The 22,507-nt window shown below is 43.7% G+C and overlaps 1 protein-coding gene across 3 annotated transcripts in view; it reads left to right on the top strand.

The window, feature by feature from the left end:
- Window positions 1-22,507, top strand: part of LOC127415269 (A disintegrin and metalloproteinase with thrombospondin motifs 10-like) — a 116,129-nt gene that overhangs the window by 66,182 nt on the left and 27,440 nt on the right. For 2 of the 3 annotated variants that reach the window (XM_051653954.1, XM_051653953.1), the window contains 4 exons: window positions 2,394-2,501; window positions 2,754-2,899; window positions 4,166-4,229; window positions 4,519-4,621. In XM_051653954.1, the coding sequence (XP_051509914.1) occupies window positions 2,394-2,501; window positions 2,754-2,899; window positions 4,166-4,229; window positions 4,519-4,621 (421 nt within the window). Of the gene's footprint in view, window positions 1-2,393; window positions 2,598-2,753; window positions 2,900-4,165; window positions 4,230-4,518; window positions 4,622-22,507 lie in introns of all 3 variants that reach the window. The other variant, XM_051653952.1, reaches the window with a different exon arrangement.

Below are 22,507 nucleotides of genomic sequence, written 5' to 3'. Positions count from 1 at the left end.
CTGCGCATCTTATGTGGATTGTTGAGCGCGTTGACGCGGAGACATAGTATGTGTGGCGGCTTCACGCTATTCTCCGCGGCATCCAAGCACAACTCACCACATGTCCCACCGAGAGCGAGAACCACATTATAGCGACCACGAGGAGGTTACCCCATGTGACTCTACCCTCCTTAGCAACCGGGCCAATTTGGTTGCTTAGGAGACCTGGCTGGAGTCACTCAGCACACTCTGGATTCGAACTCACGACTCCAGGGGTGGTAGTCAGTGTCTTTACTCGCTGAGCTACCAAGGCCCCCTTTTTCCCCATTCTGATGGTTGATGTGAACATTACCTGAAGCTCCTGACCTGTATCTGCATGATTTTCATGCACAACAATCTCTAGAATTCACTCAGAATGGTGCCAAAAACGAAAAACATCCAGTGAGTGGCAGTTCTGTGGACGGAAATGCCTTGTTGATGAGAGAGGTCAACAGAGAATGGCCAGACTGGTTCGAACTGACTAAGTCTAAGGTAACTCAGATAACCACACTATACAACTGTGGTGAGAAGAATAGCATCTCAGAATGCCATTCTGAGATGCGGGTTGGCGCTGTTTTGGTAGCATAAGGGGGACCTACACAATATTAGGCAGGTGGTTTTAATGTTGTGGCTGATTGGTGTATAACCAATTATTTTTTTTTATTGACAAGATATTCAGGTCTTTAGATGAGTATTTCATATTGACTCTTTAAACACTAAGTTCTAATGTATACTGTATATAACTGTCCTACAGCAGGACATCTGAAGTAGTGTCTTTGTAAAGAGAAACATTTTGGGCTGTGGTCCTATCCAGGTTGCTTTTATATCCTCATAGTAAATCATTTAGCACACTCTCTCCATCCCTCTCTCTCTCTTTAAATCTGCCCACCAGATTCTACCTTTCACCGGCCTTAACATTCCATCTTTTTGCTCCCCCCAGACTTCAGACCGCTGGCACTCTGCCACTTTTGTCCAAAATCACGAAATGGTCAAAAATGTTGCCTCTCTAGGGTTTGTAGTTTCTTTTTTTGCCAGGTATAATTGACCCTTTACACCTCTACAGACAGTAGAGCTCATTGCTGTGGCTTTACTGCTGTCAGTCTGTAAAGAGTGCGCTGTATCGGCTCTTATTGAGTTGAGCTTTAGGTATTGTCTTCTTTACATCTGGAGGAAGATAATACACTTTCGTTTTTCTCTCACTGTAACTACAGTATATAGTCTAAGAAAGCAGCAAAGGTTACAGGGTAAGGCTGAAATGCATGTGTTCTTTACATTAGATTCACAGACAAAAGACTAAACAGCATCTGAACTATCTAATCTCTATACAAGGTTACCATTGCACTTTAAACATTAGAACTTAGATGTTATACATGTTTAATGTATCCTAACAAAAAAGTATCATGGTATTAACATTACTTTTTGGACATGGTGCCATGGTAATACCAAGTTTTTTGGTTTGTTTTGGACATGTACTTTGTAGTACTATACAAAATACAATAGTACATAAATGTGGTAATCATTCAGTATTGTCATCTGATACCAATTGTTTTTTTGTTTTTTTTAGGGGGACCCTGTAAACGGTTGACCAATCAATTTTCTGTTAAAATATTCACAGCAGATTCACAAATATGTCACATTATAGAAATAAAATGGGTTGGGAATGCCGTTTCATGTTTCAGGACAAGCCTGAAGAGTTTGAAGACATTAATTGGTGCAGCCTTGTTCTACTTCTACTTAAAGGGATAGTTAACCCAAAAATGAAAATTCTTTCATTTATTCACCTTCATGCCATCACAGATGTGTATGACTTTTTCTTCTGCTGAACACAAGTGAAGAATTTTTAGAAGAATATTTCAGCTCTGTAGGTCCATACAATGCAAGTGAACGGTGACCAGACCTTTGAAGCTCCAAAAATCACATAAAGGCCACATAAAATTAATCCAGAAGACTCCAGTGGTTAAATCCATATCTTCAGAAGCAAAATGTTTAGTGTGGATAAGAAACAGATCAATATTTAAGCCCGTTTTAGCTATAAATCTATAAATCACTTTCACATTCTTTCACATTTTGATAGTGAATGTGAAAGTACTTTTATGTGGCCTTTATGTGATTTTTGGAGCTTCAAAGGTCTGGTATTTGTAAGGACCTACAGAGCTGAGATATTTTTCTAAAAATCTTTGTGTTCTGCAGAAGAAAGAAAGTCATACACATCTTGGATGACATGCGGGTGAGTAAATGATGAGAGAATGTTTATTTTTGGGTGAACTAACCCTTTAAATAAGTGTATAAGACTTTTTTTCAGTTACATACAATTCTTCAGCTTCTTCTTTTAGAACTATATGTTTACTTAAAGTCTGTTGTGTGTTTGTGTTCAGGAAGTGTGCAGTGAGCTGTGGTGCATGAGTAAAGGAAACCGCTGCATCACCAGTAGTATCCCGGCAGCCGAGGGCACCATCTGTCAGACCAGCACCATTGAGAAAGGGGTAAGCACAGAGAGTTCTGGGAGAAGGCCAAGAATACCAGAACACAACTATATCAAGACTCAGGAAACAGAGCACTCCAACAGCCTGAAAGAAAAAGTATTTTTTTTGGCATGATAAGCACATAACACGTTACCTTGTTTGATAATTAAATGGTTCTGCATGTGTATGGAGCTTCTCACAACATGCAAAATTGAGTAATGTTTTTTTTAAACTGCAATATTATATGTGGATTTATGATATTTTTTTCCTTAGTGGTGCTTCAAAAGAGTGTGTGTGCCATATGGAACTCGTCCGGAGGGTGTTGATGGTGGGTGGGGTCATTGGTCACCTTGGGAGGAGTGTAGTCGCTCCTGTGGGGGCGGAGTCTCATCCTCAATTCGCCACTGTGACAGCCCCAGGTGGGTCACGGTCATGTGATTTATGTAATGTATCAGATTGGATGACAGATCATTAGCGGACATATTTTGTGAATGGCTTTGTTCAGAATGGAATACTAGCTTACTACTTAGTAAATACTGCAGAGTAAATACTGTTCCTAAAATCCTAAATTAACTTAAATCCTAAATTAAACAGTATGCATTATTCTATGATAATGTAATGCATTGTTACAACCTCTTAAGGTTGAATGTGAATGGCATCCAGTTATCATCTTGAAATAAAGACTATTATTTTATATTTGTAAAAAATTCTTAAAGGGATAGTTTGCCCAAAAATTTTAATTCTCTCATCATTTACTCACCCTCATGCCAACCCAGATATGTATGACTTTCTTTCTTCTGCAGAACACAAACAAAGATTTTTAGAAATCTCCACAAAGTGGAGATTTATAGTAAAAAAGGACTTAAATATTGATCTGTTTTTCACCCACGCCTATCATATTGCTTCTGAAGATACAGATTTAACCACTGGAGTCGTATGGATTACTTTTATGTGGCCTTTATGTGATTTTTGGAGCTTCAAAGGTCTGGTCATCATTCACTTGCATTAAATGGACCTACAGAGCTGAGATATTCTTCTAAAAATCTTTGTTTGTGTTCTGCAGAAGAAAGAAAGTCATACACATCTGGAATGGCATGAGGGTGAGTAAATGATGAATTTAAATTTTTGGGTGAACTATCCCTTTAAATCATGTCAGACCTATCAAATAATGAATCAAAAAAGAGATGTTAAAAACTGCGTCTGTAATTATGTCTGGTTTATTCGTAACTGAATATGGAAGATCAAGTCAAGCACATTGCATTGTGGCATCTAGTATTCTGTGCAGTGTGCTTTGTTGTATACTGCACATTTTGACAAGATGAGCATGAAAATGTGCATACTGTGCACAGTACACATACTATATACTGCAGGAATAATAATAGTATGTGAGTATCCCATTCCAAACATAGCCAATGTCACAAGCAGGTCTTCATTTGTTTCATCTCATTCTTCTGTCTTGATGTATTTGAGTGAATTGATGATTCATGATGTTCTAACTCTCAGCCCGTTGTACTCGATGAACCTAGTCTGACGACATGCCAGAGAAAATGGGAAAAACTAACAGATAGACAGGCAGACACAAGACGTCTGGCTGAAGTGAACTTGAGCAGAAGTGATTGTGTAATTGAGATTTATATTGAAATTGCATTCAGATGTTTCTGATGCCTGTGCTTGTGTGGATGCAGGCCAACGGTTGGAGGAAAATATTGTCTGGGAGAGAGAAAGCGTTTTAGATCCTGCAACATTGACGTGAGTTTGAATGCCACAAATTTCTTACTGATTCCATTCCTGTATGTCTTAGTCTTACAAATGAACATTGCTACTTGTAAAGAACTCACTTGGTTTGAGGATAGATTCTGCTTCATAAGAATTTTAAAGTGTTTGCAAGACCGAAGCTGATGCTGAGTTTTGGAATTCATTTGAGTAAAATATGGAATGTCTCAAAGTAAAGCTATTGTCATGGCCTATAGCCTGGCATTGTTCCCCAAAATAATATTTGCCAGACAGATTGATTTTTGTGTGTTTGTGTGTGGGTTAGGAGTGCCCGGCCGGATCTCAAGATTTTCGGGAAATTCAGTGCTCAGACTTTGACAGTGTTCCTTTCCGGGGGAAATTCTACACCTGGAAGCCGTACAGGGGCGGTGAGTATAAAGCCCTTCAAAGCCACCTGTTCTGCCTTCTCACCAAATAGAATCAGGTTGTATCACAACCTTGCTTGGCCCGTTTTCACTCTAATCTGCTATAGTTGGATTAAAATCTCATTTTAACACCGCTTTCACTGGTACACATGAACAGTGCTTCTCAACTGGTGGGTTGTGACCCAAAATTACTAAATGCAAATAATACAATGCAACAATTATTGCAGGATAGCAAAATAAAAGTGCTATCAACTTTTAAAGAAAGAGTAGAAAACGCTTCTGAAATCTTTTATTGTTGACATCATAGGTAATATAGCTATTATTATAACTACTATAACATTAGGCCCAGTGTTTATTCCATGTATTAAGCTGGTTAATCAGACTTCTGCTATAGTTTATGCAGTTTCAACTTGTCAGTTATCCTATTCAGTCTCTGTCATGTTAGTAATTTTGCTTAAAGGGATAGTGCACCCAAAAATGTTGTTGTTCCAAACCCCAAATTTCTGCCCTACGTGAAACACAAAAGGAGATGTTAGGCAGAATGTTAGCCTCAGTCACCATTCACTTTCATAGTATGGCTAATATGCTGCCTAGCATCTCCTTTTGTGATCTACAGAAGAAAGAAAGTCATATAGGTTTGTAACAACGGGTGAATGATGACCGTATTTAAAAAAAAATTTTGAACTATTTCTTTAAACAGCTTATGGTAATATTAATAGGTTTCACTTTTTATTTTAAGGACATTTTGTTATTTTTATGCGATTAAATTTTGTACTGTGTTGGGTCGCCTCTTAATGTCTAGTGTGGTTCCTAAAACATAACCAGTTGAGAGGCACTGCACTAGAACTTCTTATTTCTGCATATTCAAAAAGCTGCTGAAGATATGTGCAGCATATTCTTTGTATAGTTAACAGCCAAACATATACAGAAAACAAGTAAAACTCAGCAAGTAAAGATGCTGACTACCACACCTGGAGTCACAAGTTCGAATCCAGGGCGTGCTGAGTGAATCCAGTCAGACTTCCTAAGCAACCAATTGGCCCAGTTGCTAGGGTGGGTAGAGTAATGCTGGGTTAACCTACTCGTGGTCGCCATAATTTGGTTCTCGCTCTTGGTGGGGCGCGTAGTGTGTTGTGCGTGGATGCCGCGGAGAATAGCGTGATCCCGCCATACGCGCTAGGCCTCCACGGTAAAGCGCTCAAGCCACGTGATAAGGTGCGCAGATTGACGTCTCGGACACGGAGGCAACTGAGATTTGTCCTCCGCCACCCGGATTGAGGCAAGTCACTATGCCACCATGAGGACTTAGAGCGCATTGGGAATTGGGCATTCCAAATTGGGGAGAAAAAGGGGAGAAAATTTAAAAAAAATTAAAAAAAGAGAGAAGGAGAAATGTTCTGTCTTCCTGTAGTTCAAGTTATGGTTCTGATAAAATGTTTACTTTGATTGCACTACAGTATAAGCTGCTTTGGATAAAAGTGATTGCACAATGAATGAATGTAATTGTAGGTACAGAGGACTCTTGATCTTTCCGTTTCAGTTACCTACCTAGATCTTTCATGATTACAGTAATGTTTAAGTGACTTCGAAAAGTGCTGGATTGAGGACGTTTAAGGCTGTTTAAGGCTTTTGGAGGTAGATTAGATATTTTGACTAGGCCACCATGATCCATAGAAGCCATGCACTGGCTTGAGTCCAGGACAGATGAGAGACTGCAGACGATGGTCTGGCATCCATATGCCGGGCTCTGGACTGCCAACTCGCAGAATCCCCCGCTCGAGTTCCTGCTCTTGATGAGTGTGAAGCTGGCCGTCAAGGACTCTGCCCCTCCAATAACATAATGGCTTACAGAGAGAAGCCCACCACAGGCTACAAGTGCTGCTTTCATCAAGTCAGCTGATTTTACAATGGAAATCCTTTGCAGCTGTTAAAATATGTGCAAGACCACTGTTGTACCCTGCCGTCAGGTCAGGTAGCATACATACCTTAGACCTGCAGTCTCTCTGCATGTCTTTTCACTCTGTCATCTCCCTTGTGTCTTTCTTTTTACTTCTTGCTTTGCTTATTGTAAGTTATCTGTCTGTGTGGGCCAGAATTTCTTCATGAAATAATCTTTTGCTTAATGTGATTCTTTCTTTCTTTCTTTCTTTCTTTCTTTCTTTCTTTCTTTTGAACAAACAAAATGATATACTACTGATTACTGCATAGTATGCAGTATATACTGTAGACTGCCTACTATATTTTTAAACTCTATATACTATATTTAAAAAAAAAATAGTTTAGTTCAGTTATAGTAAGTATAGTATGCAGTATGCATTGTAAAATGTTTCAAACTGCATTATATTATATTGTCACATGACCTCTATATGTTGCATGTTTTCAATTTCAGCATGTAGAAGAAAGTGCCTTACAGTTATTGTTTCAGACATAAATATGGATATTTAGCATTTTTAAAGGAATATTCTGGGTCCAATACAAGTTACGCTCAGTCAACAGCATTTGTGGCGTAATACTGATTACCAAAATAAATAAATAAATAAATAAATAAATATATATATATATATATATATATATATATATATATATATATATATATATATATATATATATATATATATATATATATGGGTTACAGTGAAGCAGTTACAATGGAAGTGAATGGGGCCAATTCATAAACAATAAAATACCCACTGTTTCAAAAGTATAGCCACAAGACATGGCTAATACTGTATGTGTTAATATAATTTTAGTGTGATAAAATCACTTAAAGTAAACAACTTTACAGCTGAAAAAATACAGAATAAATGAAAATGCTTTTATAAAATTATAAGCTTTATATTTCTGCCTTTTAAACACTTAAAAATTGGCACTATTCACTACCATTGTGAGTGCCTCACTGTAACTTCGAATTTGCTTTTATTTTTTTTATTTTTTTATAAAGGTAGCAGTCTAAATTATTTTTTGTTGTAATCAACATTATGCCACAAATGCTGTCGCTTGAGTTTAACTTGTATTGAACCCGGAATATTCCTTTAACCTAATTTTGTACTTTTGGCAGTCAAGTAATGATTTATTAAGTAATGAGTCCAAAAAGGAATTAAGTCACGTTTGATATAACTTACATTGTGGGATATAGTGTTCCATGCAGTGAGCTGTGGTTGTATTCTGCACATTTGACAAATTAAGTAGGTAATTTCAGGTGTACAGAAAATGTGCATATTGAGTTAAATACACATTCTGCCCACTGCAAAAATAGTATGAGTGGTATGGTAGCATGCCATTCTTGACATATACTTCCTTTCTTTCACTTTCTCTCTTTGTCTAACTTTTACTTCCCTTCTGCAAGATTTGAGGACAATTACTTAAAAGCCAAATTACATCTCAACAGAATCAGGCACTGCTTACCACTATTCTTTAGACTGATGAAAAATCCTAATGCTCAGAACTTTCTACTATATACCACATACACTCCAGTGTAGCCCTAGCCACCTTTTGAAAAATATATTTTTGGCCTGCCAGAGCAAAGCCTCATGGGATCTGTAGTTTCCATTGTATGACTGCTTCAGTATGTTTTCAAAAGCACCCAGGACCTTATCAAATGCGTCCAACACTAACAGAAAATTGGAATCAAAAGAATCAGCAGCTTTTCACCAGCAGCTCATAAACTGCCCTCCTTGGCTTTATGAAATGTATGGAGGAAGAGTTATTTAAAGGGATAGTTCACCCAAAAATGTAAATTCTGTCATCATTTACTCACCCTCATGTGTTCCAAACCTGTAGGACTTTCTCTTTTTCTCTCTCACAATAGATGTTAGGCTGAATGACAGCCTCAGTCAGCATTCATTTCCATTAAAAAAAATTCATACAATGAAAGTGAATGGTGATTGAGGCAAACAGAAGAAAGAAAGTTATATAGGTTTGGAGCAACATAAAGGTTAGTAAGTGATGTCAGAATTTTCATTTCTGGGTGAACTATCCCTTCAACACGGTAAATGTGATACCACTGATGTGGCATGTGGGTCTTAGGGAACCAAAGTGAGATTATGAGTTTCAGCACCACCGCTGCCAGGCACAGTCAAAGGGAATGCGTTCAGACCCACCAGCCTTTCAAGTGAAATATAAAGGAGGCCCAGAAAAGGGCCCTACTGTGGGGGGCCAGGGGCAAAATCACTCGCCGGTACCAGTGTCTGAGTTGGATTAGGAGTTGATTAACTCCTTGTTCTCTGTCACATAACAAATAGCAGGCTAGATCCTGTTATTTGAATGGTTTGTAGGGTGTGAAATGTAGATATGGAGAGGAGGGTTCAGAGGTCACATTCTAGACTATAAGATGGCTGGTGAATTGCAGCCACATGCAGACTAAGGCCAGATACTCGTTGTAACCACATGACCCTGTCGTACATACTTAACATGCATTCTTGTGTTACTGTGGCAGTAACAAACCTCAGTATTCAAACAGGCGATAGTTACGTTCAAATGTCTGTGCCATTAAATTGAATGTGTTGTTCAGGTTGCTAGTAATAAACATGTCGAGAGTTTAACTAACTTTAAAGCTGAAGTGTGTAATCTCTTCAAACTGTTGATACACCATGACAGTAGTTGACCTGAAAGAGAAAACTGACCATAGAAGAAAAACCTTTACACTAATACACGCTATAGCGCCCCTTGTGGCAAATGTTTAAATGCAACGTACTTGTGTTGTGTTACGAATTGCTTTCTGACACATTTCAAAAACAAGCTTTTATAGCTAGAAGTGTTTGCGTTCTTGTACTTGAAAAGAGTTTAAATCCTAAGCTGTTATATGATTGGCTCTGACAGAGTGTTCAACAGTGGCATAAAGAACAGCTGTATGTTCCTCTTTCTTTCTCTTTTACACCTTTCTCTTCCTCTTGTACTTTTTGAACATGTGTCTTTCTCTTCTGATTTCTTCTCTCTCATCTCCCTCCTTTCCTCCCCAGCACGTGAGTTGCATGATTTCTTTGTCTCTTGGGGAATTTGCTGAGAGAGGCTGTTTTTCCCTCTGCCATGCTTTTTTATGTTTCTCAGATTTGTAGGGCTGTTACGGGGTTGGGGGGTGGTAGTGTTGGTGGTGGTGGTGGTGGTGGTGGTGGGGGGGGGGGGGGAAGTTGGACTTTAATCCAACTCAGCTGCTTAGTATCTATAAGCAAACCATCTAAAATGTGACCCCCTCCTTCTGCTACCCGAGGATGTAACAGTGGAAGAATAAACTACCTTAAACCCCACAAGCTCATTAAAATACCACATGCAGCCATGAGTCTCTACAGAGTGTTGGCGGCTGTCCTATAGAGTTATTATAGGTATAAAGCTCCATTCTCATGTCCCTATTGTTGGAGGCACATTAATTCAGCTGGCAAATTTGCCAGCACTTTGTTCTCACATTTGTTTTGCCATTTGTGTAATGTTATAAAGTTAACAATGCATTACACATAGAGGTCACGTGATGCCATGTGAGGATCGGACATGTGAACGGCGAGGTCTGCGCACTTTGCTAGTTTTAATACCTTTTATGACATAAACGGTGAGATTCGATACACTCTGTTCCATAACTGTTCTAGGAGGACAATATGTCAAAGAATTCAAAATCCTCGGGCTCTGGAGACATTAAAAGACACTTAAGTGCTCAAGCTGACACCCCTGAGCAGGCCGCGGGCTTGGGAGTCGATTTGGTCGGAGAGATGCGGGAAATGCGGCGAGAGATGCTGAACATGTCGGCAATGCTGACGAAGGTCAAAATCAAATCAAATCAAATCAAATCACTTTATTGTCACACAGCCATATACACAAGCGCAATGGTGTGTGAAATTCTTGGGTGCAGTTCCGATCAACATAGCAGTCGTGACAGTGATGAGACATTTACCAATTTACAATAACATCAAATTAACACAACACAATTTAAACGTCTGATATACACATAATTACACACAACAATATACAAATAATAACATACATTGTACAGTATACAATACGCACTATATAGATACACATTATTCAATAAAAATAAAAATATATAAAAAAGTATATATAGTAGTGTATATATAGAATGTACAGTATTGTACTGTATTGACATTCAGGCTGTCGGTTGATAGTCAGTTGTTAAGAGAGAATATGATATAATAATAATATAATTTATGACAGTCCGGTGTGAGATATAAGAGTAAGAGTAATAAAGTGCAGTGCTGATGTATCATGGGAGAGCAAGAGTTCAAAAGTCTGATTGCTTGGGGGAAGAAGCTATCATGAAGTTGGCTGGTGCGGGTCCTGATGCTGCGATACCGCCTGCCTGATGGTAGCAGTGAGAACCACCCATGGCTCGGGTGGCTGGAGTCTCTGATGATTCTCCGAGCTTTTTTCACACACCGCCTTGTATATATTTCCTGGAGGGAGGGAAGCTCACCTCCAATGATGTGTCTGGCAGTTCGCACCACCCTTTGCAGTGCTTTGCGGTTGTGGTCTGTGCTATTGCCGTACCAGGCGGAGATGCAGCCAGTCAGGATGCTCTCTACAGTGCAGGTGTAGAAACGTGTGAGGGTGTGGCGGTTCATTCCAAACTTCCTCAGCCATCTCAGGAAGAAGAGGCGCTGATGAGCCTTCTTCACAACGACTTCAGTGTGGATGGACCATGTGAGTTCCTCAGTGATGTGGACACCCAGGAACTTGAAGCTGCTGACTCTCTCCACTGGTGCTCCATTGATGGTGATGGGACTGTGTTCTCTGTCTTTTCTTCTGAAGTCCACCACAAGCTCCTTTGTCTTACTGACGTTGAGGGAGAGGTTGTGCTCCTGACACCAGTGTGTCAGAGTGTGCACCTCCTCTCTGTACTGTTTCATCATTGTCAGTGATCTGACCTACCACCGTCGTGTCATCAGCAAACTTAATGATGGCATTGGAGCTATGTGTTGCCACACAGCCATGTGTGTATAGGGAATACAGTAGTGGACTGAGAACACAGCCCTGTGGGGCTCCAGTGTTGAGGGTCAGTGATGAGGAGATGTTGCTGCCTATTCTAACCACCTGGTGTCTGCTTGACAGGAAGTCCAGGATCCAGCTGCACAGCGAGCTGTTTAAGCCCAGAGCCCGGAGTTTCTCATCTAGCTTGGAGGGCACTATGGTGTTGAATGCTGAGCTGTAGTCTACAAACAGCATTCTCACATAAGTGTTCTTTTTTTCCAGGTGGGAGTGAGTAGTGTGTATTGTAGATGCAATGGCATCATCAGTGGAGCGGTTGTTGCGGTAAGCAAACTGCAATGGGTCAAGAGAGAGAGGCAGCACAGAGCAGATGTAATCTCTGATTAGTCTCTCAAAGCATTTGCTGATGATGGGGGTCAGAGCAACAGGATGCCAGTCATTTAAGCAAGTTATTTTTGATTGCTTTGGAACAGGCACAATGGTGGATGTTTTAAAGCATGTGGGGACTACAGACAAAGAGAGGGAAAGGTTGAAAATGTCTGTAAAAACACCAGCCAGCTGGTTCGCGCACGCTCTTATGACGCGGCCTGGAATGCCGTCTGGGCCCGCGGCTTTGCGGATATTCACCCGTCGGAAGGATCGGGTTACATCCGCTACAGAGACGGAGAGTGAACTAACCTCTGTAGCTTCGGCCGCGAGAGCTCTCTCCGCGAGGGTGGTGTTATTTCCCTCAAAATGAGCATAAAAAGTATTTAGCTCATCCGGGAGAGAGGCAGCGGTGTTCATGGCGGAGTTTTTATAACCCTTTAAAGTCCGTGATGATGTTAATTCCCTGACACATGCTTCTAGAGTTGGTGGTGTTAAACTGTCCTTCAACCTTGCTCCTGTACTGGCATTTTGCTGTTCTGATAACTGGCTTGTTTATGCTCCTCCGCGTTCCCAGAATTAAAAGCGGAAGTCCGCACATTAAGTGCCGCGTGAACATCATTATTTATCCATGGTTTCTGGTTCGGATAGATCCGTATTGTTCTGGTCGGAATGACGTCCTCTACGCACTTTTTGATGAAACACATTACGCTATCAGCGTAAAGCTCGATGTCGTCATCAGAGGCAGACCGGAACATCTCCCAGTCCGTGTGATCAAAACAGTCTTGTAGCGTAGAGTCTGATTGGTCCGATCAGCACTGGATCGTTCTGAGGGTGGGTGCTTCCTGTTTTAGTTTCTGCCTGTAAGCGGGCAGAAGCAGAATGGAAGAGTGGTCCGATTTGCCAAATGGTGGGCGGGGGAGGGATTTGTAGCCATCCCAAAAGGGAGAGTAGCAATGGTTCAAAACCTGGTCCCCTCATGTGTTAAAACTAATGTGCTGGTGGTATTTGGTGCGACTGATTTGAAACTGGCTTTATTAAAGTCCCCGGTCACAATGAACGCGGCCTCAGGGTGTGCGGTTTCCTGCTCACTTATACTCCCATACAGTTCCTTGATTGCCCGGTCTGTGTCGGCTTGTGGCGGGATGTACACAGCTGTGATAATGATCGCTGTGAATTCCCTCGGTAGCCAGAATGGTCAACAGAAGCATGAGAAACTCCAGATCAGGAGAGCAGAAAGACTTGATAGAATGTACCTTCCTCTGATCACACCCGGATTTGTTGATCATAAAACATACACCACCACCTCTGCTTTTACCTGAGAGGTCTTTCACTCTGTCCACTCGGTGCACGGAGAACCCCGTGGGTTCAATGGCTGAGTCTGGAATCTCAGTAGACATCCAAGTTTCTGTAGGCAGATAATGCAGCAGTCCCTCATCTCTCGTTGGAAAGAGATCCACGCTTTCAGCTCGCAGAGCTTGTTATCCAGAGACTGAACATTTGCCAGTAGAATAGTGGGTAGCGGGGGTCGATTTGCACGGCGTCTTACTCTGATGAGAACGCCGGCTCTGTTTCCCCTTTTCCTCCTGCGTTTCCACGGCCGTGCAGCACAGACAAAGGGCTCCGCTTGCGTGTTTGTAAACAGCGGGTCGGCATTGAGGAATTTGAAGTCCAGTTTTCGGTGTTAAATTGCTGAACCAATGTCCAAAAGTGTTTGTCTGTCGTAGACAATAAGGCTGACAACATCCAAGACAAAAAACATAAGAATTGTGAACAAAACAAACAAAACACTACTATGTTGTTTCGGAGCTCGCAATGCAGCAGCCATACTCTGCGCCATCTTGAGTCCAAAAAAAAAAAAAAAAAAAAAAAAAAAGGTCGTTGCTGACTTGGAGGATCTTGCTGTGATACGTCAATCGATCACTGCCATGGAGGCGAAATTTACTGATGTGGTCACGAGTGGGGTATGTCGAGAAATGGATCGATTATCTGGAGTCATCAGAGAGGGAATTATCTGCTAATCCGCTAGCGATCAAGGTGGATTTGGAGAATGTCTGGGAGAAGTTGGAGGACATGGAAAACCATAGCCAGTGGAATAACGTCTGTATTGTGGGAGTCCCGGAGGTAGTGGAGGAACAGGATATGGTGGAATTTCTGGAATGGCTCTTTCTGAGTCTGCTCGACATATCAGGCTCAGCGAGCCGTGGAAGAGACAGGCCCCAATCAATTCTGGCTAAATTTCTGAGATCATCCAATAAAGATCTTGTGTTACGCGAGGCGAGGAGTAAAGGAAGGCTTTCTTGGAAGAATCACAGCATTTTCTTTTTCCCAGACTTTGCGAACTGGACAAGAGAGGAAACGTACTCTATTCAAGGAATTCAAGAAACATTTACATCAACGGAAGGTCGCTTTTGCACTGATATTCCCAGCCAAATTGAGAATAGATGTTAAGGATGACCGTAAAACATTCACATGCCCACAGCAAGCGATGTCCTTCATAAAGTCAATGGAGTGAGTAAGTCATCTTGTGGTACTCACATTGCAGCCGTGTGGACCGACTCGCTGAACATTCGCTTGACTGTTTGAAGATTCTGCGTGCTCTTTATTTTGCTGGAGTTTATTTTGTAGAGCAACACACCTTCTGGATGGTTTTGTGGATTAATCTACACACTGTTTGTGCTTATTCTGCCTATTGACTGGAGTTTATTTTGTGGAGTATTTCTGGCAAAGTCATTGGAGTAAGTAATTTGCTTGAACTTATGTTGCAGCTGAGTGGACCGGCTCATTGAACATTCGTTTGACTGTTTGAAGAATCTGAATAAGAAGGAAGGTTATTTATCTTCTTAAGCGTAAGAAATATGATAGTGTTTCTTCAAGAAACGCACCTTTCTCCGCAGGAAGCTGAAAATTTTGGAAAGATATGGGGTGGGCATTTTTTGGCTTGAGTAAGAGCAAGGGGGGGGGTCATTACACTGATAAGTAAACATCTACAATTCAAATGTCTCAAACAGAGTAAAGAGAAATTAGGAAGAATCATTATTGTTTTAGCTGAAATTCAGGGGCAAAATCTTATTTTGGCTAATATCTATGCACCTAATGTTGATGATCAGGGCTTTTTTTTTATAGATCTTGAAGGGATGTTGCAAGCCGCTGGCACACCTCATGATATAATATTGGGAGGAGACTTTAATCTTTTGATGGACTCAGTCATCATGATCATAGTGAAGCAAAAGTGTGCAAGCCCCCTAGAGCAAAATTGACGCTTCACAGGATGTGTAAAAATCTATATTTGGAGACTTTTGAACACATCTGGTAGGGACTATAGTTTTTTTTTTGATCAGTCCATAAGATTTACTCCTAGAATAGATTTTTTTTATATATCTAAGTCCCTCATTTCATCTGTCGTTGATTGCTCAATTGGAAACATTTTAGTCTCAGATCACACCCTGGAGTGTTTAGAGGTGTTGCCACATATGAAGAAAAGGAAATCATATAGTCTGTGCTTTAATGTATCCCTCTTGCAAAATCCTGAATTCAAACAAATGCTAAAGGCTGAAATCAATGTCTATATGGAGACCAGTTGGTCCTCAGTATCCTCTGTGGGTGTGGCTTGGGAGGCACTTAAGATGGTTCTTAGGGGCCGGATCATACAGTATGCCTCATTCACCAAAAAATCCAAAGCACAAGAACTTGTGGAATTGGAAGGGAATATTAAGTGCCGAAGCAGAGCTGAAGCGGCGAATATCGTCTAATGGCCTCAGAGAATTGACCCGATTGAAATACAGATATAATACTATTTTGTCACAGAAGGTGGAGTTTTGGCTGTTCAGGGCAAGACAGTCATACTTTGAGTCAGGGGACAAAGCAGGGAGGCTTCTGGCTAGATATAAAACAGAGAGAGTCTTTTTCTACCATTCCCTCAGTGAAATCTGCTAGTGGTGAAATATTTACTTTGGCCACTGATATTAATAATGCTTTTAAAGAATTCTATCTTGATCTTTATAGTTCCACGTCTTTGTCTACCGATGAAGATATTAGAAACTTTGTGGAACCATTAGAACTTCCTAAACTGACAGCTGAGCAAAAAATTCTCTTGATTCTGAGATAACATTGGAGGAGCTTGATGAGGTAATTAAGGCCTTGCCTACAGGAAAGGCTCCGGGGCCAGATGGCTTTGCCGCTGAATTTTTTAGATCTTATGCTACAGAACTGGCTCCACTTTTGCTAGAAGTTTATATGGAATCATTAAAGAATGGAAATCTTCCGCCAACCATGACACAAGCCCGGATCAATCTGATTCTTAAAATGTACAAAGATCCAAGCAAGTTTAAGAGTTACCATCCAATTTCCCTGATTCAGCTAGACGTTAAAATATTGTCAAAAATTTTGGCTAACCGATTAAGTAAAGTTATGACATCTCTTATAGATCAGGTGGGGTTTATTCGGGGCTGTAGCTCTTCTGACAACATTAGGCGTTTCATCAATATCATGTGGTCAGTGGCGAATGATCAGACTCCGGTCGCTGCCATCTCACTTGATACCGAAAAGGCATTTGATATGGTAGAATGGGATTATCTTTTTAAGATTTAGGAAATATACGGGTTCGGGAATACTTTTATTGGATGGATTAAGTTACTTTATAGACACCCGGTAGCAGCAGTACAAACAAATGGATTAATTTCAGATTATTTTACTCTGGATAGGGGCACCCGGCAGGGTTGCCTTCTTTTCCCATTATTGTTCTGTCTTGCCCAGGAACCATTAGTAGCCGCGATAAGAAAGGAGGATGATTTTCCAGGGGTGATTGCAGGAGGTGTGGCACATAAGCGTTTGCTTTACGCAGATGATATTTTATTATTCGTCTCCGACCCCACTAGATCTATGCCGTGCCTCCGTAGAATTATTAATTCCTTTTCTAAATTCTCAGGATACAGAGTTAATTGGTCTAAATCCGAAGCTTTGGCTGTGACAGTGTACTGCCCAGTAATGGCTTTTCAGCCGGGTGCTGTCCAGTGGCCCAAACAGGACATTAAGTATTTGGGTATTTTATTCCCAGCAAATTTGTGTGATTTATTTAGAGTTAATTTTTACCCTTTTGATAAAAAGGTTTTCGAGCGATGTGGGCAGGTGGACTTCATTACATTTATCTATGATTGGGAAGGTTAATGTTATTAAAATGAATTGTATTCCAAAATTCAACTACCTGCTATAATCTCTCCCTATAGATGTCCCCCTCTCTTATTTCAAGCAATTTGATAGCATAGCAAAGTCCTTCATTTGGAATGGTAAACGTCCCAGATTACATTTCAGTAAGTTGCATAGGCCGATTGACAAATGTGGGCTAGGCCTACCTAAGATTTTGTTTTATTATTATGCATTCTGTCTCAGACATTTGGCTTATTGGTCGCTTCCACCTGAGAGAGCTCCTTCCTGGTTTTGTATTGAACAGGAAGTTCATGCCCCTATTTCGCCATTGCAAAGCCTTTCTATCAAAATAACCGGAGAAGTTAAGTTACACTCCGTTATCTCGCATTTGCACTCGGTATGGACAAAAGTGTCCAGAGTGTTTAATTTGGACATTTATTTAAATGTAGCCTTGAGCATATGGCTGAACCCAAAATTATGTATTGATAAATCCCCTTTCTGCTTGACAGAGTGGATTGAGAGGGATGTTAATATGCTCATGACCTACAGTTGTGTTCAAAAGTTTGCATATCCTGGCAGAAATTGTGAACTTTTGGCATTGATTTTGAAAATATGACTGATCATGCAAAAAAAATGTCTTATTTAAGGATAGTGATAATATGAAGCCATTTATTATCACATAGTTGTTTGGCTCCTTTTTAAATCATATTGGTAACAGAAATCACCCAAATGGCCCTGATCAAAAGTTTACATACCCTTGAATGTTTGGCCTTGTTACAGACACACAAGGTGACACACACAGGTTTAAATGCCAATTAAAGGTTAATTTCCCACACCTGTGGCTTTTTAAATTGCAATTAGTGTCTGTGTATAAATAGTCAATGAGTTTGTTAGGAGCACAATACGACGATACTTGAACAAAAATGAGCTGCATGGTCGAGTTGTCAGAAAGAAGCCAATGCCACAAAAACGTCATGGTTACTGGTGTAACCTCCGTTCCCTGATGGAGGGAACGAGACGTTGTGTCGATGTAGTGACACTAGGGGTCACTCTTGGGAGCCCGAGACACCTCTGGTCTTTGATAAAAGGCCAATGAAAATTGCAGAGTGGTATTTGCATGCCACTCCCCTGGACATACGGGTATAAAAGGAGCTGTTATGCAACCATTCATTCAGGTTTTATGCTGAGGAGCCGATATAAGGTCCGGCCATTTCAGTGGGTAGTTCAGCGTTGTGGCAGGAGGGACACAATGTCTCGTTCCCTCCATCAGGGAACGGATGTTACACCAGTAACCATGACGTTCCCTATCTGTCACTCACTCGACGTTGTGTCGATGTAGTGACACTAAGGGTCCCTATACGAAACGCCACAACTGGCTGAACTGTGTTACGTGAACTAGCGGTGTGTGGTGGGCAGACTGCTGTGTGCCTCATAGCCAGCACACCAGGTCGACACGTAACCTCCCCCAACATAGTTATGAGTGTCGAATGGCCCTTTTTGGGGACAAGTTGACTACCTAAAGATAGAGACAGGCTTAACCCAGTCGTGGCCTCTTTTCCCCTTCTCTTTTTCCACTCCCTAAAAAAATAAGGGGGATTATCCAACTGGGCCACTAGGTCTTGTCGGGGGGTGTCCCTCCTAAGGGGAAGACACCGCGGAGACCACACCTCGCCCAAAGGTGGGGATATTTAAGTGGAAGAATACGTCATGCGGTCTTTCCAACCATGTGGAGAGCCTTCAAGGTAGATCCTGCCCAAGGGGGGAGGAGTTACTACAAACATGGAGACTGGGGCAGAGGGGCTCTGCCCAAGGAAGACGCAGTTTGCCAGCAGGGAAACAAACTAGTGGAAGATATTGATCGCATGGGGTTAGCCTTACAAGGAACCGCCACATGCGGAGCACCTACCCCAGAACAGGGCTCTTAGTTAGCGCATGTACTGGGCCAGCAGCGAGTCTCTCTGAAAACTCGACTGCCACAGGGCTCGGAGGAAGTCAACCAGGGAACAAAGTTTGTGAACACTACTGGGAATTAATGGCACACATCTTCAGCTCCAAGGGAGGTGGAAGGCGCTATGTGCAAGCGATACACCCGGTCAGCTATCCCGGGTTTATCCGCTTGTGTTGCGTGCCACTACCTGGGATGAAACCGGTTCCACCCAGTGGTTGTAGAACCTTGCACAGGTGTTGGGTGTTGCCCAGCCTGCTGCTCTGCAAATGTCTGTTAGAGAGGCACCCCTGGCCAGGGCCCAGGGAGCCGCTACACCCCTGGTAGAATGGGCTGGTAGCCCTACCAGGGGGGGCATGTCCTAGGCGACATATGCCATAGTTATGGTGTCAATGAGCCAGTGGGCGATCCTCTGCTTGGAGACAGCGCTTCCTTTCCGCTGTGCACCAAAGCAGACAAAGAGCTGCTCAGAGATTCTAAAGCTCTGTGTGCGATCCAAATAGATGCGTAAAGCGCGCACCGGACACAGCGACGACAGGGCTGGGTCTGTCTCCTCCTGGGGCAGTGCTTGCAGGTTCACCACCTGGTCCCTAAAGGGGTGGTGGGAACCTTGGGCACATAGCCCGGTCAGGGTCTCAAGATCATGTGAGAGTAACCTGGACCGAACTCCAGGCATGTTTCGCTGACAGGGAACGCTTGCAGGTCACCTACCCTCTTGATGGAAGTGAGCGCAGTCAGGAGGGCAGTCTTCAAGGAGAGTGCCTTATGCTTGGCTGACTGCAAAGGCTCAAAGGGGGCTCTCTGTAGACCCTGAAGAACTACAGAGGTCTGATGAGGGAACGAGGCGCGGTCTGGAGGGATTCAGCCTCCTGGCACTTCTTTGGAACCTGATGATCAGGTCGTGCTTCCCTAAGGACTTACCGTCGACTGCGTCGTGGTGTGCTGCTATGGCAGCAATGTACACCTTCAAGGTGGAAGGGGACAGCCTCCCTTCCAACCTCTCCTGCAAGAAGGAAAGCACTGATCTGACTGCGCATCTCTGGGGGTTCTCCTGATGGGAAGAACACCACTTAGCGAACAGACACCACATAAAGGCATACAGGTGCCTTGTAGAGGGGGCCCTAGCCTGAGTGATTGTGTCCACCACCACAGATGGTAGACCGCTTAGGTCTTCCACGTCCCGTCCAGGGGCCAGACATGGAGATTCTAGAGGTCTGGGTGCGGGTGCCAGATGGTGCCCCATCCCAGAGAAAGAAGGTCCTTCCTCAGGGGAATTCACCAGAGGGGAGCTGTTGCGAGGAGCGTGAGGTCCGAGCACCACGTCTGGGCGGGCCAGTAGGGTGCTACCAGGACGACCTGCTCCTCATCCTCCCTGACCTTGCACAGGGTCTGTGCAAGCAGGCTCACTGGGGGAAACGCATATTTGCACATGCCAGGGGCCAGCTGTGTGCCAGCGCGTCTATGCCGAGGGGGGCCTCGGTCAGGGCGTACCAGAGCGGGCAGTGGGGAGGATTCTTGGGAGGCGAACAGGTGCACCTGTGCCTGTTGAATCGACTCCAAATCAGCTGGACCACCTGAGGGTGGAGTCTCCACTCTCCCCTGAGGGTAACCTGTCATGACAGCGCGTCCGCTGTAGTGTTGAGGTTGCCCGGGATGTGAGTGGCTTGCAGCGACTTCAAGTGCTGCTGACTCCAGAGGAGGAGACGGCGGGCGAGTTGTGACATACAACGAGATATGCTATGCTTGACATATGCTTGACATATGCTACCGTTGTCATGTTGTCTGTCTGAACTAACACGTGCTTGCCCTGGATCAACGGCCAAAACCTCCGCAGGGCGAGCAGAATTGCCAACAACTCGAGGCAGTTGATGTGCCAATGCAGTCGCAGACCTGTCCAGAGGCCGACGGCTGCGTGCCCATTACAAACAGTGCCCCAGCCCGTTTTGGAGGTGTCTGTCGTGACCATGCCGCACCCGGAGACCAGTTCTAGAGGAACACCTGCCCGTAGAAACGAGAGGTCGGTCCAAGGGCTGAAAAGACGGTGACAGACCGGCATGATGACCACGCGACGTGTCCCGTGGCGCCATGCCCATCTCGGGACTCGAGTCTGGAGCCAGTGCTGAAGAGGGCTCATATTCATCAACCCGAGCGGGGTGGCCACCACCGAGGATGCCATATGCCCCAGGAGCCTCTGAAAAAGTTTCAGTGGAACCGCTGTTTTCTGTTTGAATGCCTTCAAACAGGCCAGCACCGACTGGGCGCGCTCGTTCGTAAGGTGCGCCATCAAGGAGACTGAGTCCAACTCCAAACCGAGAAAAGAGATGCTCTGAACCGGGAGGAGCTTGCTCTTTTCCTAGTTGACCCGAAGCCCTAGTCGGCTGAGGTGTGAGAGCACCAGGTCCCTGTGTGCGCACAACATGTCTCGAGAATGAGCTAGGATTAGCCAGTCGTCGAGATAGTTGAGAATGCGAATGCCCACCTCCCTTAACGGGGCAAGGGCAACCTCTGTGACCTTCGTAAAGATGCGAGGAGACAGGGCCAGGCCGAAAGGGAGGACTTTGTACTGATACGCCTGACTCTCAGACGCAAACCGCAGGAAGGGTCTGTGTCGAGGAAGGATCGAGACGTGAAGTACGCATCCTTCAGGTTTACCGCCGCGAACCAATCTTGATGCCGGACACTCGCCAGAATGCGTTTTCGCGTCAGCATCTTGAACGGGAGTCTGTGTAAAGCCTAGTTCAGAACTCACAGGTCCAAGATTGGCCGCAACCCACCGCCTTTTTTCAGTACGATGAAGTAGGGGCTGAAAAACCCCTTCTTCATCTCGGCTGGAGGGACAGGTTCTATCGCGCCCTTCCGTAGGAGGATAGCGATCTCCACACAAGGTAGCAGCGTTTTCGTCGCTGAACCTGGGCGGACGCCCGGCGAAGTGAATCGCACAGCCGAGTCGGACGGTCCGGACCAGCCCTCGCGACGGATTGGAAAGCGCAAGCCATGCATCCAAGTTCCGCTGTGTCTAAGGACATCGAAGCACTTACCTGGCTCCTTGTGACCACCCCCGGAACAGCCTGGGACGGGGGAGGAAGAGGCCTGTCCTCGTGACCCGTGGAGACTGTCACATCGGGGGCGGATTTGTCCCACAGCTGGGCGCTCAGGGGCGGGAGACCGCCGCTGGAGCGCCAAACCTGCCAAATAGAGTGGTGGACGGTGGTCGTGATGACGGCCATGCACACCGGATACGTGACCCAGGGAACAAGGAAACCGCTCTTGCTGAGCTCTTGAGTACTGCAGCCACTTGGGCATTCTCAAGTCTCAAGACTGCGAGACAGGTGGTGTCTGCTTCCTGCAGTGGGCTCCATGCCGGGGCCGGGCTGAAGGGGCGAAGTAGACGGGGTGCGGGATCTTGAGCCGCGCCGGGCAGGATATGCCGGCTAGCATCCATCTACTGCTCTACCATTGAAAACTGCTGGGCAAATTCTTCGACGGTGTCGCCGAATAGGCCCACC

Source organism: Myxocyprinus asiaticus, chromosome 24 (assembly GCF_019703515.2).
Source record: "Myxocyprinus asiaticus isolate MX2 ecotype Aquarium Trade chromosome 24, UBuf_Myxa_2, whole genome shotgun sequence".
In the NCBI taxonomy this organism is placed as follows: Eukaryota; Metazoa; Chordata; class Actinopteri; order Cypriniformes; family Catostomidae; genus Myxocyprinus; species Myxocyprinus asiaticus.
Note: the sequence above shows the minus strand (reverse complement) of the source record. Positions and strands in the feature narration are given on the sequence as shown.